At 33.2% G+C, this 25,731-nt stretch overlaps 2 protein-coding genes across 4 annotated transcripts in view; one reads left to right on the plus strand and one right to left on the minus strand.

The window, feature by feature from the left end:
• The first annotated feature begins 19,501 nt into the window (after positions 1–19,501).
• LOC107474861 (putative E3 ubiquitin-protein ligase XBAT31) lies at positions 19,502–24,045 on the plus strand. The gene is made up of 8 exons (XM_016094504.3): positions 19,502–19,956; positions 20,050–20,109; positions 20,408–20,479; positions 20,768–20,889; positions 21,001–21,141; positions 21,238–21,345; positions 22,403–22,667; positions 23,214–24,045. The coding sequence occupies exons 1-8, from the start codon at positions 19,753–19,755 to the stop codon at positions 23,580–23,582; spliced, it is 1,341 nt and encodes a 446-aa protein (XP_015949990.1). The 5' UTR covers positions 19,502–19,752; the 3' UTR covers positions 23,583–24,045.
• A 121-nt stretch (positions 24,046–24,166) lies between these two features.
• Positions 24,167–25,731, minus strand: part of LOC107474939 (uncharacterized) — a 4,699-nt gene continuing 3,134 nt past the window's right edge. For all 3 annotated transcript variants that reach the window (XM_052257381.1, XM_052257380.1, XM_016094582.3), the window contains one exon: positions 24,167–24,913. In XM_052257381.1, the coding sequence (XP_052113341.1) occupies positions 24,419–24,913 (495 nt within the window). In that variant the 3' untranslated portion in view covers positions 24,167–24,418. The remainder of the gene's footprint in view (positions 24,914–25,731) is intronic.

Consider the following 25,731-nt stretch of genomic DNA (forward strand, 5'->3'; position numbering starts at 1 on the left):
TGTCACCATTGTCTTTTTCATTTTTGTTGTAAGGACAAAAAAATTTGGTCAATAATTCGCTCAATACACTGACAAGCACAAGCATGCACATTTTAATCAAGTGAATCAAAACGAGTAATTTCACTGAGCCGAACAATATTCATGTACTGAATAAAACATGATAAACATTTAATCATTAATAAAAATGTAACACCCTAACTTTTAGCACGTCATGATCATACCAAAAGTGAGGCGTTATTGACCTGTTTTCCGTATTTACTATTTAATACTGAGCCTTTAATTCGATTTCGTATTTCAATTTTTAAGAAAAAGGCGAAAAATTTTGTTTTTATTAATTAAAAAATCATATATCAAAGATTTCCAAACAATACTAGTCACATAGTTAGTAAGAATAATAAATATCATACAAAAGAATTCAAATGAAACTCAATACAACTCCTATCCCTCTGTATAAAATAAAATCTTAACTAACAAAGGAGAGAAAATTTTAGGAAAGCGACTCAACTCATAAACTTAACTAAAAAAAATTAATAATCGTCCGCAGCTTCAAACTGAGTCTTCGAACCTGTGTCACTGAAAGGATGGAAGATTTTGGGGTGAGAACAAACCATGCGTTCTCAGTAGGGAATGGAAATACCGTAAAAGTAATGAAATAAAATGCAAATAATTAACTTTACTCAATAAAACTATATTTTTATCAAATCTTTTGAAAATACTTTTTTTCTATTACTTTATATAATTAATTACCTTCTTTAAATTTTTGAACTTAAGACAAATCTCAATCACAACCTCAGTTCTCAGTCACCTCAATACACAAACTAATAACACAGAAAACAAATCAACACACAAACAAATAGCAATAAGACAAATAGTACAATCACAGAGAGACAAGATAAGCAAACACAATCAAATGTAAATATGCAAACAATGATTATGCATGTCTATTCCTAATGCGGCCATGAGCTCACGTGTCGGTTGCATACCTGCTCCCGACATTACCCGGGCACAAGTCCCAGATATGGCTAGGCCGCATACATTGTGACTTTTCAAATCAATAAGCGTACATCTGGAAAACAGTTCTCAGTGCGTGGGCGTCTCCACTTTACATTTGGCACTAAGGCCCAAACAATGTCACGTCTGCTCTCCTGTTTCAGATATTCCTTTAATTCATATATTTCTTTAATCTTTGTTCTCTACTCTCCTGTGGCAGAGATTCCTTTAACTATCTCTCCTTCCTTTACTTTCTGTTCTTCTTCTTTTCTTTCTTATCAAACCGAACTCAAAACATAACTTAAAGTAAAATCCCTTTTTAAAAGATTGAGTTTAAAACATTATACTTTTAATAAATCAATTGGAAAACAAGACTCTTTTCATAATAAATCGAAGACAAATAATTTTCTTAAATCAGATTTGCTTTTAAATAACACTTTAAGTAAAGTCTTAGAGTTTTATAGAAAATTTAGCAGCATTTTCTCTAAAATTCGGGCTTAAACCACTCTTACGGTTTTCTCTTTCTCAATAATTCACCTGCCCTTTACCAGCAATTATCACAACAATAGATTCTCAATAATCATCTCATCATAAATTAGTTTATTGACTAACATCCTTTCATTAGAAAAAATTCAGAATTTTCATCAACCATTCTTTAAAAGCAGCCCAATCCAACATCAAAGTTATAATTAATTTCTCAAAAATCAGCCTTTAACCTTATACAATTTCATTCACTATCAAATTACCAATTCGTTTTCACAACTACTATTTTTATCCTAAAATTCAAGTTTCAAGAAAATTGAGTTTTAGTAATCAGACTTTAAATCCTTTAACCCTTCTCAGACCCAAACCTAGTTAGTTATAAACCAATATCAACAACCATAGTCTCAAACACAGCCACAAATCAATCTCAACACAATTTCATCACATTCAATCACATTTACAATCACCAACAATCTCAATTTCGTCAATTAATTAAAACAAGACATTTATAAATTATTTGCAGTTACTCACTAAACTTCAATGGCATTCGTAAATTAAAACAATTAATTTTAAAATAAACTAAATATCCTACCTCTGTACGAAATCAAAGTCAATAAAGATTTTGAAAAAGATTTTTGACTGAGTTGCTGAAGAAGAAAACGTCAGAAATTGGATGTGCCTCCTAGAACTCCAATTGACCGAACTTAAAATGAAGAAGAACTACGTCACTGTCAACTTCTACTGAATAAAAGTAACGCCAACATGTAGAAAAGGAGGATACAAACACTTTTACCGAATTAGATTTTTTTATTGGAGTTATGGATTTAAAAAAATTGGAGCCGAAAACTCATGATTTCCATGGAAGCTCATTCGGTCTTTCTTTCTCTTTCTCCCAAGTTCCCTCAGTGAATAATGAATAGAAGAGAAGATGATTGTGATAAATGAAGTTTTGTGGTGGTTAAAGCATTATAGGTGTCATTAGTTAATAAGGAATGAAACATGTGTCATGATATTAACATATATATACATATATGTATTACTATTAATACAAGCTACGCTAGGTTTTTCTTACTTTTTGTTTCCTTAATGATTTCGGCTAATAATAATAATAATAATAATAATAATAATAATAAATCTTACATATTTCTGCATGCACAAGGACTCAACTGAACATACTAACAATCAAGTGAATCAAAATGAGCAACTCTACTGAATTGAACGAGATTCATGTGCTGAATAAAATGTGATAAGCATTCAATCATCAAGAAAAATATTTCTACATCCAAAAGAACTCAATTGAACACACTAACAATCAAGTGAATCAAAATGACCAATTCCACTGAGTCGAACTCCATTCATGTTTTGAATAAAACGTGATAAACATTCAATCATCAAGAAAAATATTTCTGCATCCAAAGAACTCAACTGAACATACTAACAATCAAGTGAATCAAAATGACCAATTCTACTGAACCAAACTCCATTCATGTTTTGAATAAAACGTGATAAACATTCAATCAGCAAGAAAAATATTTCTGCATCCAAAAGAACTCTACTGAACACACTAACAATCAAGTTAATCAAAATGACCAACACCAATGAACCGATCAATATATCACATAAAGAATATAACAACACATTTTCTATTCGTATGCCCTAGTTACGCAATAAAAATGGATTCAAAATAAGCCGATCTACTAAACGAAGCAATTCAATCCACTAAACCTTAAATCAAACTAGGAGAAACGCGAGTTTTGAGAGAAATTAAATGAACATAATAACAACAGTTTTTCTCATACCTCGCGGAATCTCTGTTCTTGTTTTTGTTTATTTTTTCTTCTTCTTTTCGAAAGCTTGACGCAATTCTGGAATAGGAACAGTTTCCACAGAGAACACAATGGAGGTTTGAGAGATTTTGAGAGAGATTTAAACTTCTCCAGAAGCAGTTTCGAGGTTGAAGAAGGAACGTTGTTTCATAATGAAGGCGCGAATGAATGTTAAATGTTTTGGGGGTTTTCGCACGTGAATACATGCTCCTTTAATGGGATTGGATTTTTTTAGTGTTGGACCAACTTGGATGGACTTGGATAAAAAAAATTATATGGATGTGTAGCCCAACTGTTATATTAATATGGACACAAGTTAAAAAATTGCCCTAGCAAACTGGAAGCTATGAAAATTTGTTGGCGATGAATTGTTATTTGCACTTTAGGGGTACTAGGCTAAATTGAAGACGAAATACTCAATGTTTAGTGGAATTTAGTTTCTTAATATCAATTTGAGACCTTTACACAAAATAAAAATGTTAATCATAATTTCTGGTATAAAGCAGAATATTGAATCAACCCCTTTAAAAGTTCATGAAAAAGTTTAAAATTCAAAATTCTATTAGTTTGTTAGCGTAGTTTAAGATTCTTCTCTATTTTTAATTGAATAAGAAATACACAAGTTCTCTTTATGTACTTTTTCAATTTTAATACATATTCTTTCAATTTTATTCTGGTATCAGAGTTCTTAGTAGCTGTGTTGATGACCATACATGGTTAAAACAACCAATCCGAAAATTCACCTTCACCATTAGTCTCTTTCGATAGTTCACTGATGAGCGGATATTTTATACGCTTTTTGGGGGTATTTTCATGTAGATTTTAGCATGTTTTAATTAGTTTTTAATATAATTTTATTAGTTTTTAGGCAAAAATTATATTTCTGGACTTTACTATGAATTTTTGTGTTTTTCTATGATTTCAGGTATTTTCTGGCTGAAATTGAGGGAGCTGAGCAAAAATCTGAGTTAGGCTGAAAAAGGACTGCTGATGTTGTTGGATCCTGACCTCCCTGCACTCGGAATGAATTTTTTGGAGCTACAGAAGTCCAATTGGCGCACTCTCAATTGGGTTGGAAAGTAGACATCCAGGGCTTTTCAGCAATATATAATGGTTCATACTTTTCACAAAGATAGATGACGTAAACTGGCGTTCAACGCCAGTTCCATGTTGCAGTTTGGCGTCCAGCGCCAGAAACAGGTTACAAGTTGGAGTTTAACACCAAAAGCACGTTACAACCTGGCGTTCAATTCCAGAAACAGCCCAAGCACGTGAGAGGCTTAAGTCTCAGCCCCAGCACACACCAAGTGGGCCCCAGAAGTGGATCTCTGCACCAATTATCTTAGTTTACTCATTCTCTGTAAACCTAGGTTACTAGTTTAGTATTTAAACAACTTTTAGAGACTTATTTTGATCTCATGACATTTTTAGATCTGAAATTTATACTCTTTGACGGCATGAGTCTCTAAACTCCATTGTTGGGGGTGAGGAGCTCTACAACGTCTCGATGAATTAATGCAATCACTTATATTTTTCCATTCAAATATGTGTGTTCCTATCTAAGATGTTCATTCGCGCTTAATTATGGAGAAGGTGATGATTCGTGACACTCATCACCTTCCTCAACCCATGAACGTGTGTCTGACAACCACCTCCGTTCTACATCAGATTGAATGAATATCTCTTAGATTCTTTAATCAGAATCTTCGTGGTATAAGCCGGATTGATGGCGGCATTCATGAGAATCCGGAAAGTCTAAACCTTGTCTGTGGTATTCTGAGTAGGATTTTGGGATTGGATGGCTGTGACGAGCTTCAAACTAGCGAGTGTTGGGCATGATGACAAACGCAAAAGAATCAATGGATTTTATTCCGACATGATCGAGAACCAACAGCTGATTAGCCATGCTGTGACAGAGCATTTGGACCATTTTCACTGAGAGGATGGGAAGTAGCCATTGACAACGGTGACACCCTACATAGAGCTTGCCATGGAAGGAACCTTGCATTATGGTATTGAGTTGAATATTACATTACAGGAATTCAGAAGATAAAGCATCTCCAAAACCCCAACATATTCTCCATTACTGCACAACAAGTAATTATTTCATGCTCTTTTATTTTTCTAATAATTCAAACTGATAATTGTATTTGATATCCTGACTAAGAATAATAAAATAAATATAGCTTGCTTCAAACCAATAATCTCCGTGGGATCGACCCTTACTCACGTAAAGTATTACTTGGACGACCTAGTGCACTTGCTGGTCAGTGGTACGAAATCATAAGAAATCTTGATTTTGATATTGGGATTAAAATTCCGTGCACCATTCACCATTACCCATCATGGATGATGCCAACCTCTCTCAAAATCCAACTAGCCCTTTTTACATACATCCAAGTGAGAACCCTACCTCTGTTCTTGTTTCTCCTGTGCTCACTAGAAATAATTACCACTCTTTTAGCCGCTCTTTTTCATGGCAATTATCTCTAAAAATAAATACGGATTCCTTACCGGCACAATTTCTCCTCCCTCTTCTGATGACCTTTTATTCTTTGGGATAGATGCAACAATCTTGTTCTCTCATGACTCTTTCATTCTTTGTCATCACCTCTTTCATTCTTTGTCACCATCTATAATCCCGAGTGTAATTTACCTCTCCATCCATAATCCAGAGTGTAATTTACCTCTCCACTACCTCTTCTGTTTAGCAGGACCTCCGTGAGAGGTTTTCACATACTAACCTTCTCCGCGTTGCCGACCTCCAAGAGGAAATATATGGGTTGAAGCAAGGTTTTCTGTCTGTTACTGACTTTTACACAATGCTCAAAACTTTATGGGAAGAGATGAAAAATTCTCGGCTCCTTTCTGTTTGCTCATGTCCTACCAAAACTCACCGTCTCCAGGATTTTGTTATTCGATTTTTGAAAGGGCTCGATGAATGATTTGTAGTTGTTTGATCCCAATTACTCTTACTCAATCCTTTTTCGCCAGCAACTAAGGTTTTTGCCATAGTTATCCAACACGAACGACAGTTGCTCGCTGCCTCCGGCATTCTTGATGAACAGAAAATTTTGACTGCTGTTATCGACGCCCTTCCTCAGACCGCGGGCATGGTTCATCCCTCGCTAAGGTGCTTGGTTGAAAATTCGCATTCATTGTGGACGAATCGACCACACCATTGACATATGTTACACAAAGCACGGCTATCCGTCGGGTCATTCACGTTTTTCTGGTCAAGCGCGCCTCCCAGATCACACCACTACCTCTGTCAATAGCACAGCTATTGCACCTCCATATTCCTTCAGTACTCAGAATCAACGTGAGAAAGATGCTAAGAGTAATCCACCAAAAACAGTTCCTAGCTTGACACTAGCTCAGTATAACACTCTTATGATTTTTCTTAAGAAAGCTGAGGCTCATGCATCAGCAACTAAAGATGAGACAACCCTTCTTTTCTCTCAAATTGGGCTTCTTCCAAACCCAACTATGGGTATCCATGATTTATGTTCTTTCTCAATTTTTTCTATTTAAATCATTCTTCATCTCAATCAATATTTAATGATGCTTAACTTGGATAATTGATTCAGGTGCTACTGACCATATTACTTCAAATTTGTTCAATTTTTTTTATCTTATTCTAAACTCAAACCCATCATCGTACACATGCCAAATGGATCCACCGCTATTGTTTCTTATGTTGGTGTAGTTAAATTTTTAAATTCTTTAACTCTCTCCAATGTTCTTTATTTGCCTCAATTTCATTTCTATATCTAAAATTACTTCTATGCTTCTCTATCAAATCACTTTTACAAAATCTTCATGTCTCTTTCAGGAATTGAACAGCTTGAAGATGATTGGTTTGGGTAACTTACGAGAAGGATTATATGTTCTTACACAAATATCTTCTATCAATAATTTGTTGCAATCACATTTCATCATCTCCACCCATACCATTCATTTTACGCCTTTCAAATTATGGCATCTCCATTTAGGACACATTTTTGAACAAATACTTGACATATTACATAGACAATTTTTTTTATTCCATCACAACATGATAAAGTTTGTGATGTATGTCATTTTTCTAAACAAAGAAAACTTTCTTTTCATATCAGTATAAATACAGCAATTGCTAATTTTAAGTTATTGCATTTAGATATTTAGGGGGTCCTTTTTCCAAAACTTTATTCATAATCATAAATATTTTTAACTATTGTGGATGATTTTAATCAATTTACTTGAGTCATTTTACAAAAATCAAAGAGTGAGGTGTCACAACACATTAAAAATTTTATAGCTTTAGTAAAAATCCAATTCAATTCAATGGTTAAAATTATTCATTCTGACAATAAGCCTGAATTTTTTTTACACGATTTTTATTCATCTCAAGGCATCATTCATCAACAAAGTTACGTTGAAACTCTCCAAAAAAATGGGAGGGTCAAACATAAACATCAACACATTTTGAATGTTGCATGCGCTCTTATGTTTCAATCAAATTTACCTCTTACTTTTTGGTGTTATGCCATTCATCATGCTATTTATTTGATTAATAGAGTTACATCCTCTATTCTCAAGTTTAAAACTTCTTTTGAGATTTTATTTGATAAACAACTAAACTTTAATGATTTAAGAATTTTTAGATGTATATGTTTTATTTCCACTAGCACTGATCAATGTTCTAAATTTGATCCTAGAACACACAAGGCTATATTTATAGGCTTTCAAAATGGCTTTAAGGGTTATATTGTCTATATTTTGGATCATAAAAAAATTGTCATGTCTAAAAATATTTTTTATGAGCACATTTTTTCTTTGATAAAAAATCTTTCTCAACCCACTACCCACAACCCAAACACTCCCTCACTTTCAACTGGACCTAATACACTATTACATGACCTAACACCTATTCCCTCTTTCTCATCTAAGATGTCCTCACCTTCATCTTCTCCAGACAACATCCTTCCCCCTATCCCTTTTTCATCATCACCATCTCTCCCATCACCACTCTCATCTCCTATCTCTCCATCTTCCTTATTTTCTGACCAAATCACCTCCCTATCTACTTGTGCTTTCCCACCAACTCCAATTCCTTACCTTCGCCGGAGCCAACGCCAGTCCCGGCCACCTTCTCATTTCTCTGATTTTATTTGCAATTCTTCTCTTAATGCTCAAACCTCTCACTCCTCAAGTTTTAAGTATCCTATTTCATCTGCGTTTCTCTCTTGATTTCCTTTCTTTTTTACATAATAAATATGTCTCATCTTTGCATTCTAAGTATGAGCTCAGGAGTTTTTAGGAAACACAAAAGGTCCCTCATTGACAAAATGCCATGAATGAGGAAATTACTATCCTGGTGTTGAATAGGACTTGGGAAGTGGTGGACTACCCTCCAAAAGTGTGACCCATTGATTGCAAATAAATTTACAAGATTAAATGCCAGTCGGATGGTTCTATTGAGAGATACAAGGCATGACTCGTAGCAAAGGGTTTCATACAACCAGAAGGGATTGATTTTCTTGAGATTTTCTCACCAGTGGTGAAACCTACAATGATCAAAATTGTTCTGGCTTTAGCTTCAATAAAGAGATGGTCTATTCAGCAATTGGATGTCAATAATGTATTTTTACATAGCAATTTGACAGAAATAATTTATATGGCACTTCCTCCTAGCATTACTCCATCTCGTCCCAATCAGTGTTGTAGGCTCCTTAAGTCCCCTTATGGGTTGCGACAATCAAGTAGAATGTGGTATGAGAAACTTTTTTCTCTTCTCCTTTCTTGTGGTTATCAGCAGAAAACTTTTGATTATAGTTTGTTTGTCAAAATTCAGGGCAATGAAATATGCATTCTGTTAGTTTATGTCGATGACATTATCGTTACTGACAATTCTGTTGCTGAAATTCCTTCTATTAAGAATATTTTATACTGCAATTTTAAGATTAAAGAGTTTGGTACACTGAAATATTTTCTAGGCATTGAAGTTGCTCACTCTTCAAAGAGTATTTTTCTTTCTTAGCATAAATACTGCCTTGATTTATTAGATGATTCTGGATTACTTGGTGCTAAATCTGTTGCTGTCTCTATGGATAGTACTGTTAAGTTTTACCAAGATGATGGTTCTCTTTTTTCAAATCCCTCTATTTATCGCCATTCTGTTGGCTGGGTTAATTTATTTCACCACTACTCGACTGGATATTATGTATGCCACCCAGCAGCTTAGCCAGTTAATGGCCTCTCCTTCTCAGGCTCATTATAAAATTGCAATGCGGGTTCTTCGCTATCTCAAGAATAGTCCAAGCAAAGGGTTGTATTTTCCTAGAGACTCTACTCTTCATATTTATGGATTCAGTGATTTCAATTGGGTCGGATGCCCGATATCCGCCATTCCTTAACTGGCTACTGCTTCTTTTGGGAGATTATTTAGTGTCTTGGAAAACTAAGAAGCAGACCACCGTTGTTTGTTCCTCTATGAAAATCGAGTATCATGCTTTGTCTAATACAACTTGTGAGCTTTTATTGATCTTAAACCTGCTGCAATTTCTTCGCATTACTTGTTGTGTAAGACCTCTGCTTTTGTTTTGCGATAATCAGAGTGCATTACATATCACTGCCAACCCAATTTTCCATGAAAGGACCAAACATCTGGAAGTTGATTGTCATCTTGTTCGACAACAAGCTCAAACTTGGGATTATGAAATTACTTTCCGTTCCTTCCTCATGGTAATTGGCAGATATTTTTATCAAACCTTTGCCTACTCAACAGTTTCAGGCTAATTTTTCCAAGTTGAAAATTCTTGATAAATACCATCCTCTAGCTTGCAGGGCATATTGAATCAACCACCATTTAAAGCTATGTTAGTTTGTTAGCGTAGTTTAAAATTCAAAGTTCTATTAGTTTATTTTGCTTTCATGTATATATATAGTTTGTCATTCTTCTCTATTTTTAATTGAATAAGAAATACACAAGTTTTTTTTACGTACTCTCTTAATTTTATTACATACTCTCTCAATTTTATTACAAAATATGATAAATTTAGAATATATTATGCTTTTCTTTCTATAAATCCATTCATAGTAAGTACAGATCTAAGTTTAAAACAACAAAAGCTACTCATAGATATAAGGCTACGTTTGTTTTTTTTTTGGACATAGGCAGAATATGGCACTGAGAAAGAGACAACAGAGACACTAAAAATTCTCTTTTGTGTATTGTGTTTGGATACAATATACAAGACACTAATGTAATATCCTTTATTATATTTAGATAGACATAGACAAGACTAAAATATTATGCAAAATGACTAAAATAGCTATGTGATTTCAAATTTTCTGCATAAACTAATTTAATAGAGAATAAGAGTATGTGGGAGTACAATGGATTACAAGAAGAATTGATTTATGAACCAACAAGGTAAAAATAGTATTGAAGTAACAAAATTAAGAATAAACAAAGTAAGATACTTAGAAGAGTGAATTAAACTTCCATTGAGTAAACCTACACATGCCATAGAGAAGAGAATGAACAATAAGAAGGAAGAAATTATCAAGCAAAGTAAGAAATTCTGCAAAAAAAAAAAAGAGAGTATCTGCCAAAAAAGAGAGAAAGAAGAAGAATGCTGAGATAGAGAATTGAAAGGGCAGTGAGAAGAGAGTACCTTTTCTGAGAACGATGCATAGAAGAAGCTCAAATTAGGGAAATAAGAAGGAGTAACAGTGGAATAACAAAAAATATCTATGGATAAAAAGGAAAAAAAAATTCATAAAAAAAAATTCGTGTCCACCTTCCTAAATACCGTGTTCATTGTTGTCCTTCGTTTAAGAGTAGACACAAAAATAAATAAAAAAATTGTCTTGGAGACACTGTGTTCAATGTCCATGTTTCTCTCTCTGTTCAAACACCTTTTAGATATTTACTGTCCATATCTCTGTATTCTGTCCACGAAAACAAATGCAACCTAATATTCAGTTATACCTATTTTGCATATACAATCAGTAAATATGAGTATATATATCATCTAATCCATTTCAAAAAATTTCATAAAAAAAATCGGTGTCCACCTTTCTAAATTCTGTGTCCATTATTATCCTTCGTTTAAAAGTAGACAAAAAACAAATTGTCTTAGAGACATTGTGTCTAATGTGCATATCTCTCTGTTCAAACACCTTTTAGATATTTACTATCTATTTTTTTATATCCTGTTCACAAAAAGAAACACGACCTAATATTCAGTTATACCTATTTTGCATATGCAATCCGTAAATATGAGTATATATATCATCTAATCCATTTCAAATCCAAAATATTGAGGTTTATCTAATTTTTTTTTTCAGACACCAGTTGAATTAACTATGAGTACATAACATTCAAAATTTTTTTGGACAATAAAGATTTAGAGACCATTGATCCCAACAAACAACAATAATCATGTTAAACATAAATATCAAGACAACGACCATTGCCAATAGAAAAAGGATAAATTACTCACAAGTGTATGGTTAAATATCTCAATGGATCTTATAATTGGTATTGACAAAAATATAATATCTTTTGAAATAGAATTCATGAGTATTGTGCTAAAAGTAATCCTAGTTTGATCAAGAGAGGAGAAAACTACAATAAAGCAATGATGGCATAAGATTAATGCTGAGGTACAAAGATTTGGTGGTTGTTATGATCAAGTATTACGAAAAAATAGGGAGTGATTCAAATAAAAATAATGTAACGGAGTTAGCTCATCAACTTTTCGAAGCCACGGAAAAAAATGAAGTTTTGTAAGGCATTGGCAAGGGTTATGAATGGAATATAAATGGAGATCTCAATTTTCTATTGGCAAAAATTCTAAAAGGATAAAAATAGATACTTTTGGAGCATACTCTTCATCATCAAATTCAAATAAAGAAAAAGCTAATGAAGTTAGTGTAGATTTTCTAGTTCGTCCAACGGGCACTATAACGACAAAGAAAAAGAGTAAGAGAAAATCAAAAGTGCAAATGAATAAACCCAATTTACTAGGAGAGCTTAGTGAAATTAAGTCTAATACTTCTAAGAAATTAGAACTTGTGGAGGACTTTAAAATTATTAAGTAAAAGAAAATAGCGACAAAGAAAAAATCGGCAACAGTAAAGGAGATGGAAGCAGAGATGTAAATCCTAAATGTGAACACATCTTCAATAATTAAAGAATGTCGAACCATTCATGCAAAGATGGTGAAAAAAATCATACAAAATACTTTTAGATTAGAAAAAGTCTAGGGGCCAGCAATTTTATTGAATTTTGGTCAGCATGTAACCAGTAGAGAAAGGTAAGCCATTAGATGAAATCTCACACCAATCTCACACCATTAAATCATCATTAATGACTATTTGATGGCTACTAATCACAAAAGTTCCTGGTCCCTAACATTGCTCTTTAAATTATTGTATTTACTAGCTTGTTTTTAACTTTTATGTCAACTTTTTTTATTCAAGTGTTATTTATCTTTTTACTTGAGTATTATTTTAATTTTTAATTTATTTAATATTTTAATTATGTAAATCTTTTATGTCATTTTTTTATTAAAGTGTTATTTTTTAATATTTGTTGTAATTTTTAATTTATTTAATATTTTAATTATGTAATGTTTATTAAGTTATTTAATTATTTTTTCTATTTAAAAATTATCTATTTGAAATAGTCGTTAAGTACTAAAACTAGCCGTTAAATACTAATTATTTAAAACTAGTTGTTAAAAAATAATTATTAAAAACTAGTCGTTAAAATTAACCATTACAAACACCAATATAAATATGAGATAAGTTCTCAGTATATTTGCTCATACTTCTTTTTTAACTCTTATAATTTTTTGGTCATATTTATTTCTACTATCTCTTTTTAAAATATTCTTTTATTTGCTATATTTCTTCAAGTTTCGGTCTTTAACCACGGATGGAAACTATAATGATTAATAATAAGTCCTTGGATGACTTAGGTGAAAAAACTGTGTTTAGTGTCTTAGACAATTCTAATGATATAAATTCGAGTGATTGAATTAAGGAATTTTTGTTTGATGACCTGATGAATGTCAACTTGAAATCTTTTTGCAATTATATGGAGAAGGTTCTAGTCTGAAATTCGTAGAAAGATAGATAGAGGTCATGAAGATGGATATTAACGAATTTTCAACGAATACCTTGTACCTAATTTAGTATACTTTGATGATATATTTTGACGAAGATTTTGAATGGCATAAAATCTAGCAAAGAGTCAATGCCATAGGTAATAAAGGCTTATCTCCATTACAAAAATAGATAGATGCCATGCATATGATGGCATTAGAGTCTCGGCTGACGTTGTTAATGACTACGGGAGAATAGGTGAAAGCACTACGATTGAGTGCTTGAAAAATTTGTTAAAGATAAAATTTTAGTTTTCGAGTATAAATACTTACATATCCCAAACTCAAATGATGTATAATGCCTTCTAAAGATAGGAGAGGACCGTGGCTTTTTGTAACACCTCAATCACTCTAAGCCTTACCTCTAGTCGTAAGGCAAAGGTTAATCAGAGCTTATGACAATTCTAAGGCTTATACATATTTATATATAGAAATAAATAATATAATCTAGAAGCCTGATGAAGGAGCAAGCTCAAAAACAGAATTACAAAGTGTAAGACGTTCACACGAAGCTAACGCATAAGATACAATATATAGGTGCAAGAGAATAGAACCAATGTATAGATATAGTAATATAAACATAGAAAACTAGTCGAAACTTGCAGAGTTTAAGCCGACTAGTTACAAATAGAGTTATACAGAGTTTTAGAATTTAAAACAGCTTATACAACCTATCTCCCAAGTAAGCCTCTAGGGCCATAAAGATAAAACTCAAAAAGAGTGAGAGTAACTATAACAAAGTAAAATAGATTAAACCAAGGTAGAACCATACTCCGCTCTGTCACTATATCCGCAATCTCACCGAAGTAGATTACGACCTGCATTTGAAAAATAACAACAAAGTATGGAATGAGAACCAGAGGTTCTCAGTATGGTAACAGTGCCCAATGATGTAAGATGTAAGGCCCGAGAGGTCGAAGGTAATCCTAGAACTTCACATCATATACTGATATTCAAGCTTAGAACAAAAATAAATAAAAGAACTTAAACCATAAAACAAGGTTATCTAATCTTAGGGAAATTCTAACTATACTAGTCACACCGCTGTATCCTACAGCCCTTGCCAACCTACCCTCCGTGCGATCCCATCGCCACCACCTACCTAACCTCCTCAGTACCAAATAATCACAATTAGTGCAAACAAGTAAAACACAGATAATATTCATATACGATAAGTAATTCAAGAAGCAAGTAAGCATATTATACAATTAGGCAAACTCAAGTAAACAAAGCAAGCAAGCAAATAGAAGATGCACATGATGAATGTCTACCCTATTGGTTGTGATATCACATGTCGGTTATTGTGCCAAACCCGACAGCGAATCCGTTCGACAACTCCCGGATTAGTCTCTCTATTGTGCATAAGGAGGAAAATTCCGAGGGAGAGTACCCTACCACCTTCTCCTTTCAGAGGGAAATATTCCGAGGGAACGGCCCTACCACCTTCCTCTGGTTGTCGCATGATTTCGCGGGTTAGTGCCCTACCACCTTGCAATCAGAGAGAAGTCGCATTTTCAGGAGGAATAATTCCAAGGGATAAGTGCCCTACAACATTCTCCTTTCAGAGAAAATATTCCGAGGAAACGTGCCCTACCACCTTCCTCTAATTGTGAAAAGTATGAGTGAGAAGCCCAACTTCAACTCTCACATCCGAACGCAGGTGGAATTCTGCCACAGCCCCTACGATGGAGAACAATGCGTAGTATAATTACATATTCAATCTCAAAGGCCACTCCTCATAACACACTTCCACTCATAATCATTCCATCAACCTTAGCCATTCACCAATTTCACTACTCTTCCTTCTCTCTCAATCAAACTCAACATCAATACATCAGAAACCTAAACCTCCGTTCTCTAACTTTTCAATATAATCATCAACTAAATCCCTTAGCCTATTTCCCTTATTTCCATACTCAAATATAAGCCCAAAAGCCTTAAAATGGTGTTATAGAAGCTTACAACCTTATTGGGAAGGTGAAATAGTTGAAAACAAGGTTTAAAATTATGAAACAGGGCGCGTGTGTCCGCATAGGGGTGTGCGTGCGCACGCCCAGGAAAATTTTCAAAGTGTGCGTACGCACAGGTACAAATTTTTATAAGGTCTGTGCGCTCGCACAAGGTGTGCTAGCGCCCCCAACAGATTGGCCTTCCCAACGTGTGCGTGCGCACAGGTCTGTGCGTACGCATAGGTTGCAATTTCCCATTAGTGTGCGCGCGCACCAGCTGTGCCAGCGCTGCAAGCAGATTGCCTGCCTCTGCGTGTGGGGATGCACAGGTTTGTGCGTGCGCATAGGTCTGTGCGTGCGCACTGGTCACAATTTTTCGCAGAGTGTGCGTGCGCACATACCAGAAAACTCTTAATTCTGTAACTTTGCAGAATTTCAAGTTTTCAACACCAACTTTAAATGATCATAACTTCCTTTACAAAATTCTAAATTTTACAAACTTTATATCAAATCGAAGGATTTTCAATCATCTTTAATTCTAATCCAAATTCAACCAATTTTGAAAATCGAGACAAAAGTTATGATCAGACAAAAATTACCAAAAATTCATTTTTACTAAAATTCTAAAAACCTCAACTTTACTAAAATTCCCAATTCAAACCAAACCAATCACAACCCAAACAATACCAAAATAACATAAAGGTCCATACCATTTCTCTCCTAACACAACCATCCATAATAGCCTAATTACACGATTCAACACCATCGGAATCCTTATTCATCAACATCGAAAACTATCTTAAACACTCATAATCATCATCAACTAACAACAACATCAACAACCACTACACTCCTCATCAATTCCAATAATCATTACCAAGCAAAAACTAACATTAACAAAGTCCATTATGAAACTCATCAACACCCACTTTCAAATCTCACACCCATCAACACAGTTAATCAATATTCATCATCTACCAATACCAAGCCTCACACTCAATCCCATTTTACCTCTATCTAAATATTTCACACCATATTATCATTACAACATCATAGCCCATTAATATACTCAAAAATCATTAACCCATCATAATTCATCATAAATCATCATTCAACAACTTAAATTCTCAAATCATTATACATCACCATCATACAACAATCTCAACAACCAATTTAATTCAATCCTATCCTATGGGTCACTAGCCTAAGTGTCTAGAAACATTACATATTACATAAAAGAAACCGAAATCATACCTTAGCCGATTTCTAAACGCACCAAATACTAAAACGAAGCCACCAAACTTGATTCAAAACCTCAACCAACACCAACAAACACTAAGGCTCACACTAACAACACATATATCATCAAAATCAAAACCTAAGATACACAAAATAACTAAACATAAGGATTTAGTGAAACCTTAGCTTATCTAACGTAATTAGGGGTAAAATCCAATATTTATCCGCTACTAGAGATCACCTAAACAACCAAAACCACAAAATCTACTCAAAAACCAAACATAAAAACGTGTAGAACCTAGGGTACAAAACTGCAAAGTGAAGAGAGAGATCTTACCAGGTTTGTTTAGATAAAAACGTAGAGCTCGACGAAAACTTTGCGTGGCCGCAAATGACTCGTCAATCGGAGCTCCAGATCAAAAGTTATGGCTTTCGGAAGGTGGAGGTGAAAAGTAACCAACCCTCACCTCTCCTCTCTTCTCAATCTGCGCCCCCTCTCTCTTTGTGGGGAGGAAAATGAGCTCAAAGCTCGTTAAGTGAGCTTATATCTGTTGAACTTTGGGCCTGGTCCAATCCGTTTGTGTTTTTTGTCTGTTTGGTCCACTTTGGGCCAAATCTTTTAAGATTAGTGTTCGGTTTTCGATTCTAAAATTATTTTTGTCCTTACAAAACAACAAATCAATTTTCTAAATATTATTTTCCAAAATACGCAGTACTGGATAGTCTAGAGCCGGTACTGCCAACTTAAGCACTAGTACGCATTTTTACAAAAATCTTTTGAAAAGGTACATTTTCTAATTCAGAAAAATTCACTAAAATCAAATTTCACATTTTTATTTTTAAATTAAAACTTCTAAATTTTGAATTTATTCCGGACACTAAAATTATTTTATTAAAACGGTTTTACGTAAAAATGCGGGTTCTTACACTTTTTAGGTATTATGAGAAGCATTAACTGCATGTATTGGAAGTAGAAAAATTATCCAAAAGCTTGGAAATGTATGTTCTCACTATTATACTTGAAGTTGTTGCATCTTTTACCTTTGGATATGGCATACTTTTTTTAGAGTTGTTGGTTTCAATAATGATATCAATGTGTTAAATTGTTTACTAGTGTTTGATGATGTTTTATAAGGTCATGCTCCATAGATAAACTACACTATAAATGATAACTCATACAATATGAGATACTATTTATCAAATGTATATATCCTGAATGAATAGTATTTGTTAAAATAATATCCCGACTACAAGGAGATAAACAAAACTTGTTTGCACAATCTCAAGAAGGACATCTGAAGAATGTAGAATGAGCATTTGGAGTATTACAAGCTTGTTTCACAATCATTTATGGTCTAGTATAAAGCTTCAAAAATTAATGAAAGCTTGCATCATATTGCATAATATGATTGTTGAAGAGGAAAGAAACGCATATACGGTACTAAATTCCCTTCTCATCACCATGTCGACAATGGTATTTTTACAACCGGAGTTACACGAAGATAATTTAATATTGTTTGAGCGCCATTCTAAAAAAAGATATTTTTTAAATGATATTTTTTTAAAAGATCTTTATAAAAGTAAAAGTGATTTTATGTTTAAATATCTCATGTAAAAAAATCTTTTTATTTATCAATTATGTTTGGATAAAATAAGATAAAAGTAGTTTTTGTTCATTTATTATGTGAAAAACATCTTTTTTATTTTAAGAAAAAAATCTTTTAAAAAAAGATGTAAATTGTATCTTCTAAAAAAAGATTTTTTTTATTTTTTTAGTACTTTTACTTTTATTATTTGAAATTTGTCAAATATACTAAAAAAAATTTATCGATTTAATGACGTCGAAACAAGTACAAAACATCAAGAATTACAAGTTGTTGAGAATATCTGGCAATTTCACAATTTTAATAAATTAAGTTTAGAGTTTTATCAGGTTTAATATTGTGCTGTCTTAGTTATTATTTTATTTGTGTAATGTTTTAAATATATCATGTGATTTTTTTAATGATGTTATGTTTAATTAGGTTATTTTAAAATTTATTTTTATTAATATGTAATATCTTTTAAATATGGTAATTATTATTTTTGAGTTTTTACAATTTAATTAAAATTATTTGGAATTATTCATTTTATGAAAAATATAATTCTTAACATATAATTAAATATAATAATATATTCATTATATATATATGTATGTATTTTTAATTTTTATATTTTAATTAATTCATGACCGTTATATAAAAGCAATTTGTTTTTATATATAAAAGCAAATTAAAAAAATAAATTTAGTTAGATTATAGAAATTAACATTTTCATATATACCAAGATATACAAAAAAGTAATTCGATTGTGACATTTTAAATTAGAATAGTAAAAAATTAGAACTTATTAAGCAGCGTATATAAAATAAGAAGTTTTTTAATAAAAAATAGAATTAAGTAAAAAATGAAAATTTTTATTAAATTTATAAAAAATATGTATTATACATGATAAAATTTTTTGGTAATTTTTTTTACTAAAAAAATAATTTTTATGCCAATAAATTATAACTCAAATAATATATTCCCTTTATACTCACCTATAAAATTCGAGTGTTGTTCTTAATTTTGAAAAAAAAATATTTGATACAGTTTTATCATATAAAAGTATTGTATTTATTATTTTACTCACCTATAAAATTCGAGTGTTGTTCCTAATTTTGAAAAAAAAAAATATTTGATATAGTTTTACCATATAAAAGTATTGTATTTATTATTTAATTAAAAGAAAGAAAAAGAAGTTAAAAATAGTGGAGGGTCAAGTGGGAAGTATGAACGGAGATTAACAAATAATAAAGTGTTTGATGCAGAGTTCGGTCAGGCTGCCCGAAACCGCGGCGGGCTAGTCCAAAGTCCAAGCCACGAGGCAACTCACAATATTACTACTCACTCATTCATCAAATCCACACCTTCCCTCTTCCCACCAAACTCAACTACCATCCTCCACCACCACCGTGCACGGCGGCGCGTGGTGGAACTTCGGGATCACCTCTCCGCTAGCTCACAAAGAGCTGATCATCAAGTTGCGGAGATCGAGGAGAGGTAAAGAGAGAGAGAGTGGGGGCAAATGGGTCAAAGCCATAGCTGCACCAATCATCACCACAACAGCCATGAGAAGGCTAGTGTTGCTGCACTGTTTGGCGCAGTTGCCGATGGTGAGTTGGAGATTGTTGAAGCTATGTTGAAGGAACACCCTTCTCTCTTAGAACACTCCAATGGCCGTGCAAGGTTGTCACTTCTTCATGTAGCTGCTGCCAATGGGAGAATCCAGGTTCATTTTTCTTTTTATTTTCTTGTCTTTTGTTTTGTTCATGGTTCTCATTTACTTGTTTGTTACTTAACTTTATTTTTAATTTTGATTTAGGTTCTTTCTATGTTGCTGGAGCGAGATGTTAAAGCAGACATCTTGAACCGCTATAAACAGGTTTGTAAATTATAAGTTATTTTTTATTTTTTTATTTTATGATCCTCACATTGAGTAAACAAATAAGGTTTCTCATCCTCCTTTAAATAACTGTGGAGGAGTCAATTCTAGTCTTGGTCAAAAAACTTTGAATATCCCAGTCAGGGATCAAATAAAGTAAGCTCAATGCGGTGTTTAAGTCATAGAGTTCAGGATTGATGGTTTCTGATGATTTTCTAGTTGGAATCTTTTTATGAATGTTGAAATTTCGAAGATTTTAATTTGATTCTGATTCTTTTTTGTTGCGTTTTGCTTGTAGACTCCATTAATGTTGGCTGCGATGAATGGAAGGACTGGTTGTTTAGAAAAGCTTATTCAAGCTGGAGCTAATGTATGTTATGCTTTATTACTTTATTAGTTTATTTTATTTTATTTTATTTTATTTGTTTTTAAAGAGAAAAAATTGAAATATAGTCTATGTTTGGATTAGTTTATATTGAAACGAATTAACTTTTCAGGCGAAAGATCTTTGTTGAGAATTTTGAGAGATAAGAGAAGAAAAGGAGAGATTGGGACTAAATAAGTTAATACGAAATCCCTTGGAGTGGTGGTGATCTTTTTTATCATAGGATAGATTACACAATTTGATGAATGGTATTAATTGTGTGTATCGTTTCAGATATTGATGTTTGACTCTTCGCGACGACGAACATGCTTGCACTATGCTGCTTATTACGGTCATGCCGACTGCCTTAAGGCTATTCTTTCTGCTGCTCATTCCACACCTGTTGCTGATTCATGGTTAGATTCACTTCTCTCTCACTCTCTGTTTCATATCCCTCAAATTCGGGTGCAAAATAAGGCAAACTGAATGCCACTAAATTTAGAATTGCTCAAATGTTGCATTGTCAGGGGTTTCGCCAGATTCGTGAATATAAGAGATGGAAATGGTGCCACCCCACTGCACCTTGCTGCTCGTCAAAGGCGGCCTGAGTGTCTTCACACCCTTTTGGATAATGGGGCTCTTGTTTGTGCTTCAACTGGTGGATATGGGTAATTATATTGAAAGTTATATGATTAGTATATATCATAGGTAGATGTTGGCAATTTTTTCATTTGTATTGTATCATTGATCAAGGTTTTCTGCAGTTACCCTGGGAGTATGCCGCTTCATATGGCTGCCCGTGGTGGCTCCGTGGACTGTGTCCGGATGTTGCTTGCTCGGGGAGCAGATAGGCTGCAATTAGATTCTTCTGGGTAAGAAGTTTCCTGTTCCAGTTTATAGTTACTTGCATATTGCAGACCATATTCTCCGACTAGCGAACTATGTACTGAATTATCTCTCAGGTAGCGTTGATAGGGATATTCTTGTAGTTTATTTTGTCTCTGCCTCGTTCTCCAAAGACGTTTCTATCCCTAATGTCTTCATATATTTATGAGTTCTTGATATCTTTTGATGTTTTTTTATTGCAAGTATTGTGTGATGGATTGTCCCTGCTTCTTTAGGCAGGTTGAGTTTCTCTGAACTACTTATAAACAAAAAACCAAAAAAAAAAAAAAAAAAAACACCTCAGAAAGAAATACTTGTAATTTAATCACAAAAAGTAACAAATGTATTGAAATAAACCATACTCAACCCCCTACCGACATTTTACTAACTATGTTTTAGCTCTCAGAAACCAGGTAATTATCATTTCCATTTATGTTAATACCATTGAATACAGGGAAACACTAAATGATATGTCAACTTGAAAGTAGTTGCGTGCAAAGTTTGAATGTTAATTTCACTCTATGCTTAATAAGGAATAAAGTAAACCAACAAGCCTCACTTTTTGACTTAAAATTTAACTGTTTGACACTATGCAATTTGATTTATTGGTTAACAAATCACCTTCTAGAACCTTTGGGATTTCATACTTTAAAGCTGAAATTGATTAGCTGAATAAACCAGCAAGAAACACGCAAAACATGAGTATATGTATTGTTGATAGTACATTTTCCATAACTTGGTGCTTAAACTTATAATACTCTTTTTGTAACACAAAGCTCTTAAACTTACAACTGGAGAAGTTAACACTCTATTTTTTGTCCGATACAGCAGTGCTCTTAGCTAAAGTAACAATAGGCCTTATATTAAAAGCTTCTTTGTTTCACTATTTACTTTTGTGTTCTATTCACTCCAATATGGTTATAAATATTTGTTTAATAAGTAATACAGTATTTATTCGAATTTTCCTTGAGTTCTTATTCAATGAAATCACTAACAACCACATTAAGATCTTATTTTGATCTTGTTACAAACAACTCGTTGCAGGAGAATACCATTCACAGTTGCTCTTAAGCACAAGCACAAGGCATGTGCTGCCCTTCTTGATCCTTCATCAGCAGCGCCACTTGTTTGGCCGTCCCCGTTAAAGTTCATCAGCGAGCTCAATCAGGAAGCAAAGGCTTTACTGGAGAAGGCCTTGCTAGAAGCTAACAAGGAGAGAGAAAAGACTCTGTTAAAGGAGGCGGATAGACCGCCATCAATATTGCATTTGGAAAGCAAAGATGATGATGATATTGCTTCCGACTCTGAGGTACAACTTACCTATTCTAATATGTATCTAGTCCTAATAAATTTATCATTTAAGTCATTTTATTTGCTCCTTATAAAAATTTTTGTTTGGGTTTTGGTCGCTTATGTTTCCTTTTTATTGTTTAGTCCCTGCCATTCTAAATTTTGGTTCTTATAAGTACTTTAGATTATGTGCATAGCATTAAAACTATTGGAGTTTTTTTTCTTTCTTTAATATCTACTTGTAGTTCTTTATGCTCAGTACTTTTAATCATTCAGATCCAAGTGTGCACCACTTGAACATAGGCAACTGACTTTCCACAGATCTTGTTATGATTTAAGATAACTTCTGCGTATCTCTTTAACATTTTGATAATTGATTCTACTTCCCAAGAATCTTGATCAGGTTAATCCGATTCCTTGTTGAAACAATAAAATGTTTTGTTAATGCTTGAACTTGAGCATAATCAAATACTTTCTTGCTTTACATATATTTAAGTTTTTTCCCCCTGTAAAACAAGTAATAAGTAATGACTTAATTATTTCTTGTTATATACTACTCATAAAGGAAAGCAATATGGAATTATGCTGTATATGTTTTGACCAAGCATGTACAATTGAGGTCAGACCTTGTGGCCATCAAATGTGTGCTCATTGCACCCTTGCACTTTGCTGCCACAAGAAGCCCGATCCAGCCACGACTTGCGCCACCGGTCCTGCTTGTCCATTTTGCCGAGGCGCCATTCTTCAATTAATTGTTGCCAAAATCAAGACTAGCAGTGAAACAGAAGCTGAGTCCAACCCTACAAAGCCAAGAAGGTCTAGAAAATCAAACTTCAGTGAAGGGAGCAGCAGCTTCAAGAGTTTGTCAGCCATGGGCTCCTTTGGAAAGATCGCTGGGCGCAATTCTGGAAAGATTGAGGCCGAAAAACAATGAGAGGGGATTGCTTAGCATCGATAAGGGTGTCATTTTTTGGGCCTCCATGACAGAAGGAAACTGTTATGAGTGATGGGTCTACACTTGCTGAGGAATAGCTACATTAAGTATTAAATTCGAGTTCAATTTTTTCGCCTTGTCTGATGGATCATTGCTAAGATCATGCAAGACAATAGGTGAGCCGAATTCTTGAATGGTGTGGTTGAGTCTTTGTAGTCTAATATTCAGTTGGCTGCACTTGGGGCACCAGGAATTTCTGTTTTTTTCTTTTACTCTTTTTTTTTTACCAAATTATAAAGTATAGTATTCATGATATTAAGGTTATTAATATGCCTTGAAGCTCCATTGTGGTAAACCTCTATGGATTTGTAATAGTCAAAAACAGATTGTATTCATTCATCACCCTTGTGGGTTGGAAGAAAAGTGTTTACCTGAATTAAAGTTGTTGATGTTCAAATGTTCACTTCAATTCCTTAAGGTTGCTTGCTAGATTGTAATATGGAAACTGGAAAGATCTTGACATATTTATCTTGACTGTTCATAAAATATAGTTTATTGCTTTGCAGAATACTCCAATTAATTTTATTGTTAATGAGTTCTATTTTAAGTTCTTAACAAATAACATTAGAGAATATAATATCTTTTGAGGCTCGACAACCGAAGCAAATTTTGGATTGAATTGAGTATAAAATGTAGGTCTCTAACTCCATTGGAAGTTTATGAACAAACATGTGAAGAAGTTCAGATTATGCTGTAACAACCAAAGAACTCCGGATCATTAAATCATATACTTTTTAAAAAGAAAAAGGGTAAAGAGATCAAATAGATTAAATGGTTTATCCACATAAACAAGGGAAAATTATTGTTGCTCCAAATCTATTGTTGCTTTGTTCCCATTCTCTATTTGCCTCCTCTTCTTCATCCATTGAATCAGGTGACAGAACAGCAACTTGTTCTCCATGAAATAGTGAATTTGAATCTTGAATTGTGTCAAAATCATTAGGTACATACATTTCTTGACATTGGTTCCTTCTTTGATTATTACTTGTGGCGGCGGCGGCTGCGGCTCTTCTCTCTGCCTCGAGGTACTGACCGAGAGAAGGAGCATCAGCATCACTATGCAGAATCACTGCATCAGTATTTAGCTTTGAACAAAGTGAGAATAACCAGTATGGTTTCATCAGCTTGTGATGATTCTTTTTTTTATTATTTGATGATGAAGGCTCCTCCATTGTTGTTGTTGCTGATCTCCTGGAGAGTGTTAAGAAGCTAGAGATACCAATGAGGCTCCCTAGTGTGATGCTCCTGTCACGGAAGAATGTTCCTGTGGACTATAATAATCCATATGTTGAAGTTGGTCAGAGAAATTCTTTAGAATTACTATTAAAATCTGTCACTTCTGAATGTTAGGTATGTTCAACACTCAAATGTATCTGGATACAATTCATGTTTAGGTATTATATTGAAGTATTGATGTTAAAAAATGGAGGGAGTATAATTTGTTCTAGATTTTTAATTAAAATTATCATATTATTTCGATATATATGGGAAGCGAGCCTTGTCATAACGGTTGAAGAATGCGGGAACAAAATTTATTTGAAAAAAAAATCATATATGTATAAAAGAAGAAATGTTAGCGACTACTCTTTATACTTTAAGATAGTAAATTAATAATACCGTCTAATATTAGTATATTATTATCTCTTAAATTAGAAAACAATTGAGTGTTTTTGAAGTCAAAAGAATTGTCTTTGTATAGAAACACATCTTAAAATATGACATCTTTGACAATGATTATTTTTCTAGCACTAGAAACGTACTTAAATGGTTAAATTACACAGTTAGTCCCTATATTTTTAGTAAAATTACAAATTGGTTCTTACACTTTAAAAGTTTGTAATTGGGTCCCTAAAGATAATTAAAATTTATAATTCAGTCTCCGTCGTTCAAAAAATATTTGATTTAACAGAATATTCTCAGTATATTTTCTATTTTAACAAAATATTCTCAGTATATTCTGAAAATATTATATTAAATCAACATTTTTTGACCGATAGAGACTAAATTGTAAATTTTAATTCTCTTTAGAGATCTAGTTATAAATTTTTAAAGTGTAAGAGTCAATTTGTAATTTTATTAAAAGTGTAAG

Source organism: Arachis duranensis, chromosome 2 (genome assembly GCF_000817695.3).
Source record: "Arachis duranensis cultivar V14167 chromosome 2, aradu.V14167.gnm2.J7QH, whole genome shotgun sequence".
NCBI classification, from domain to species: domain Eukaryota; kingdom Viridiplantae; phylum Streptophyta; class Magnoliopsida; order Fabales; family Fabaceae; genus Arachis; species Arachis duranensis.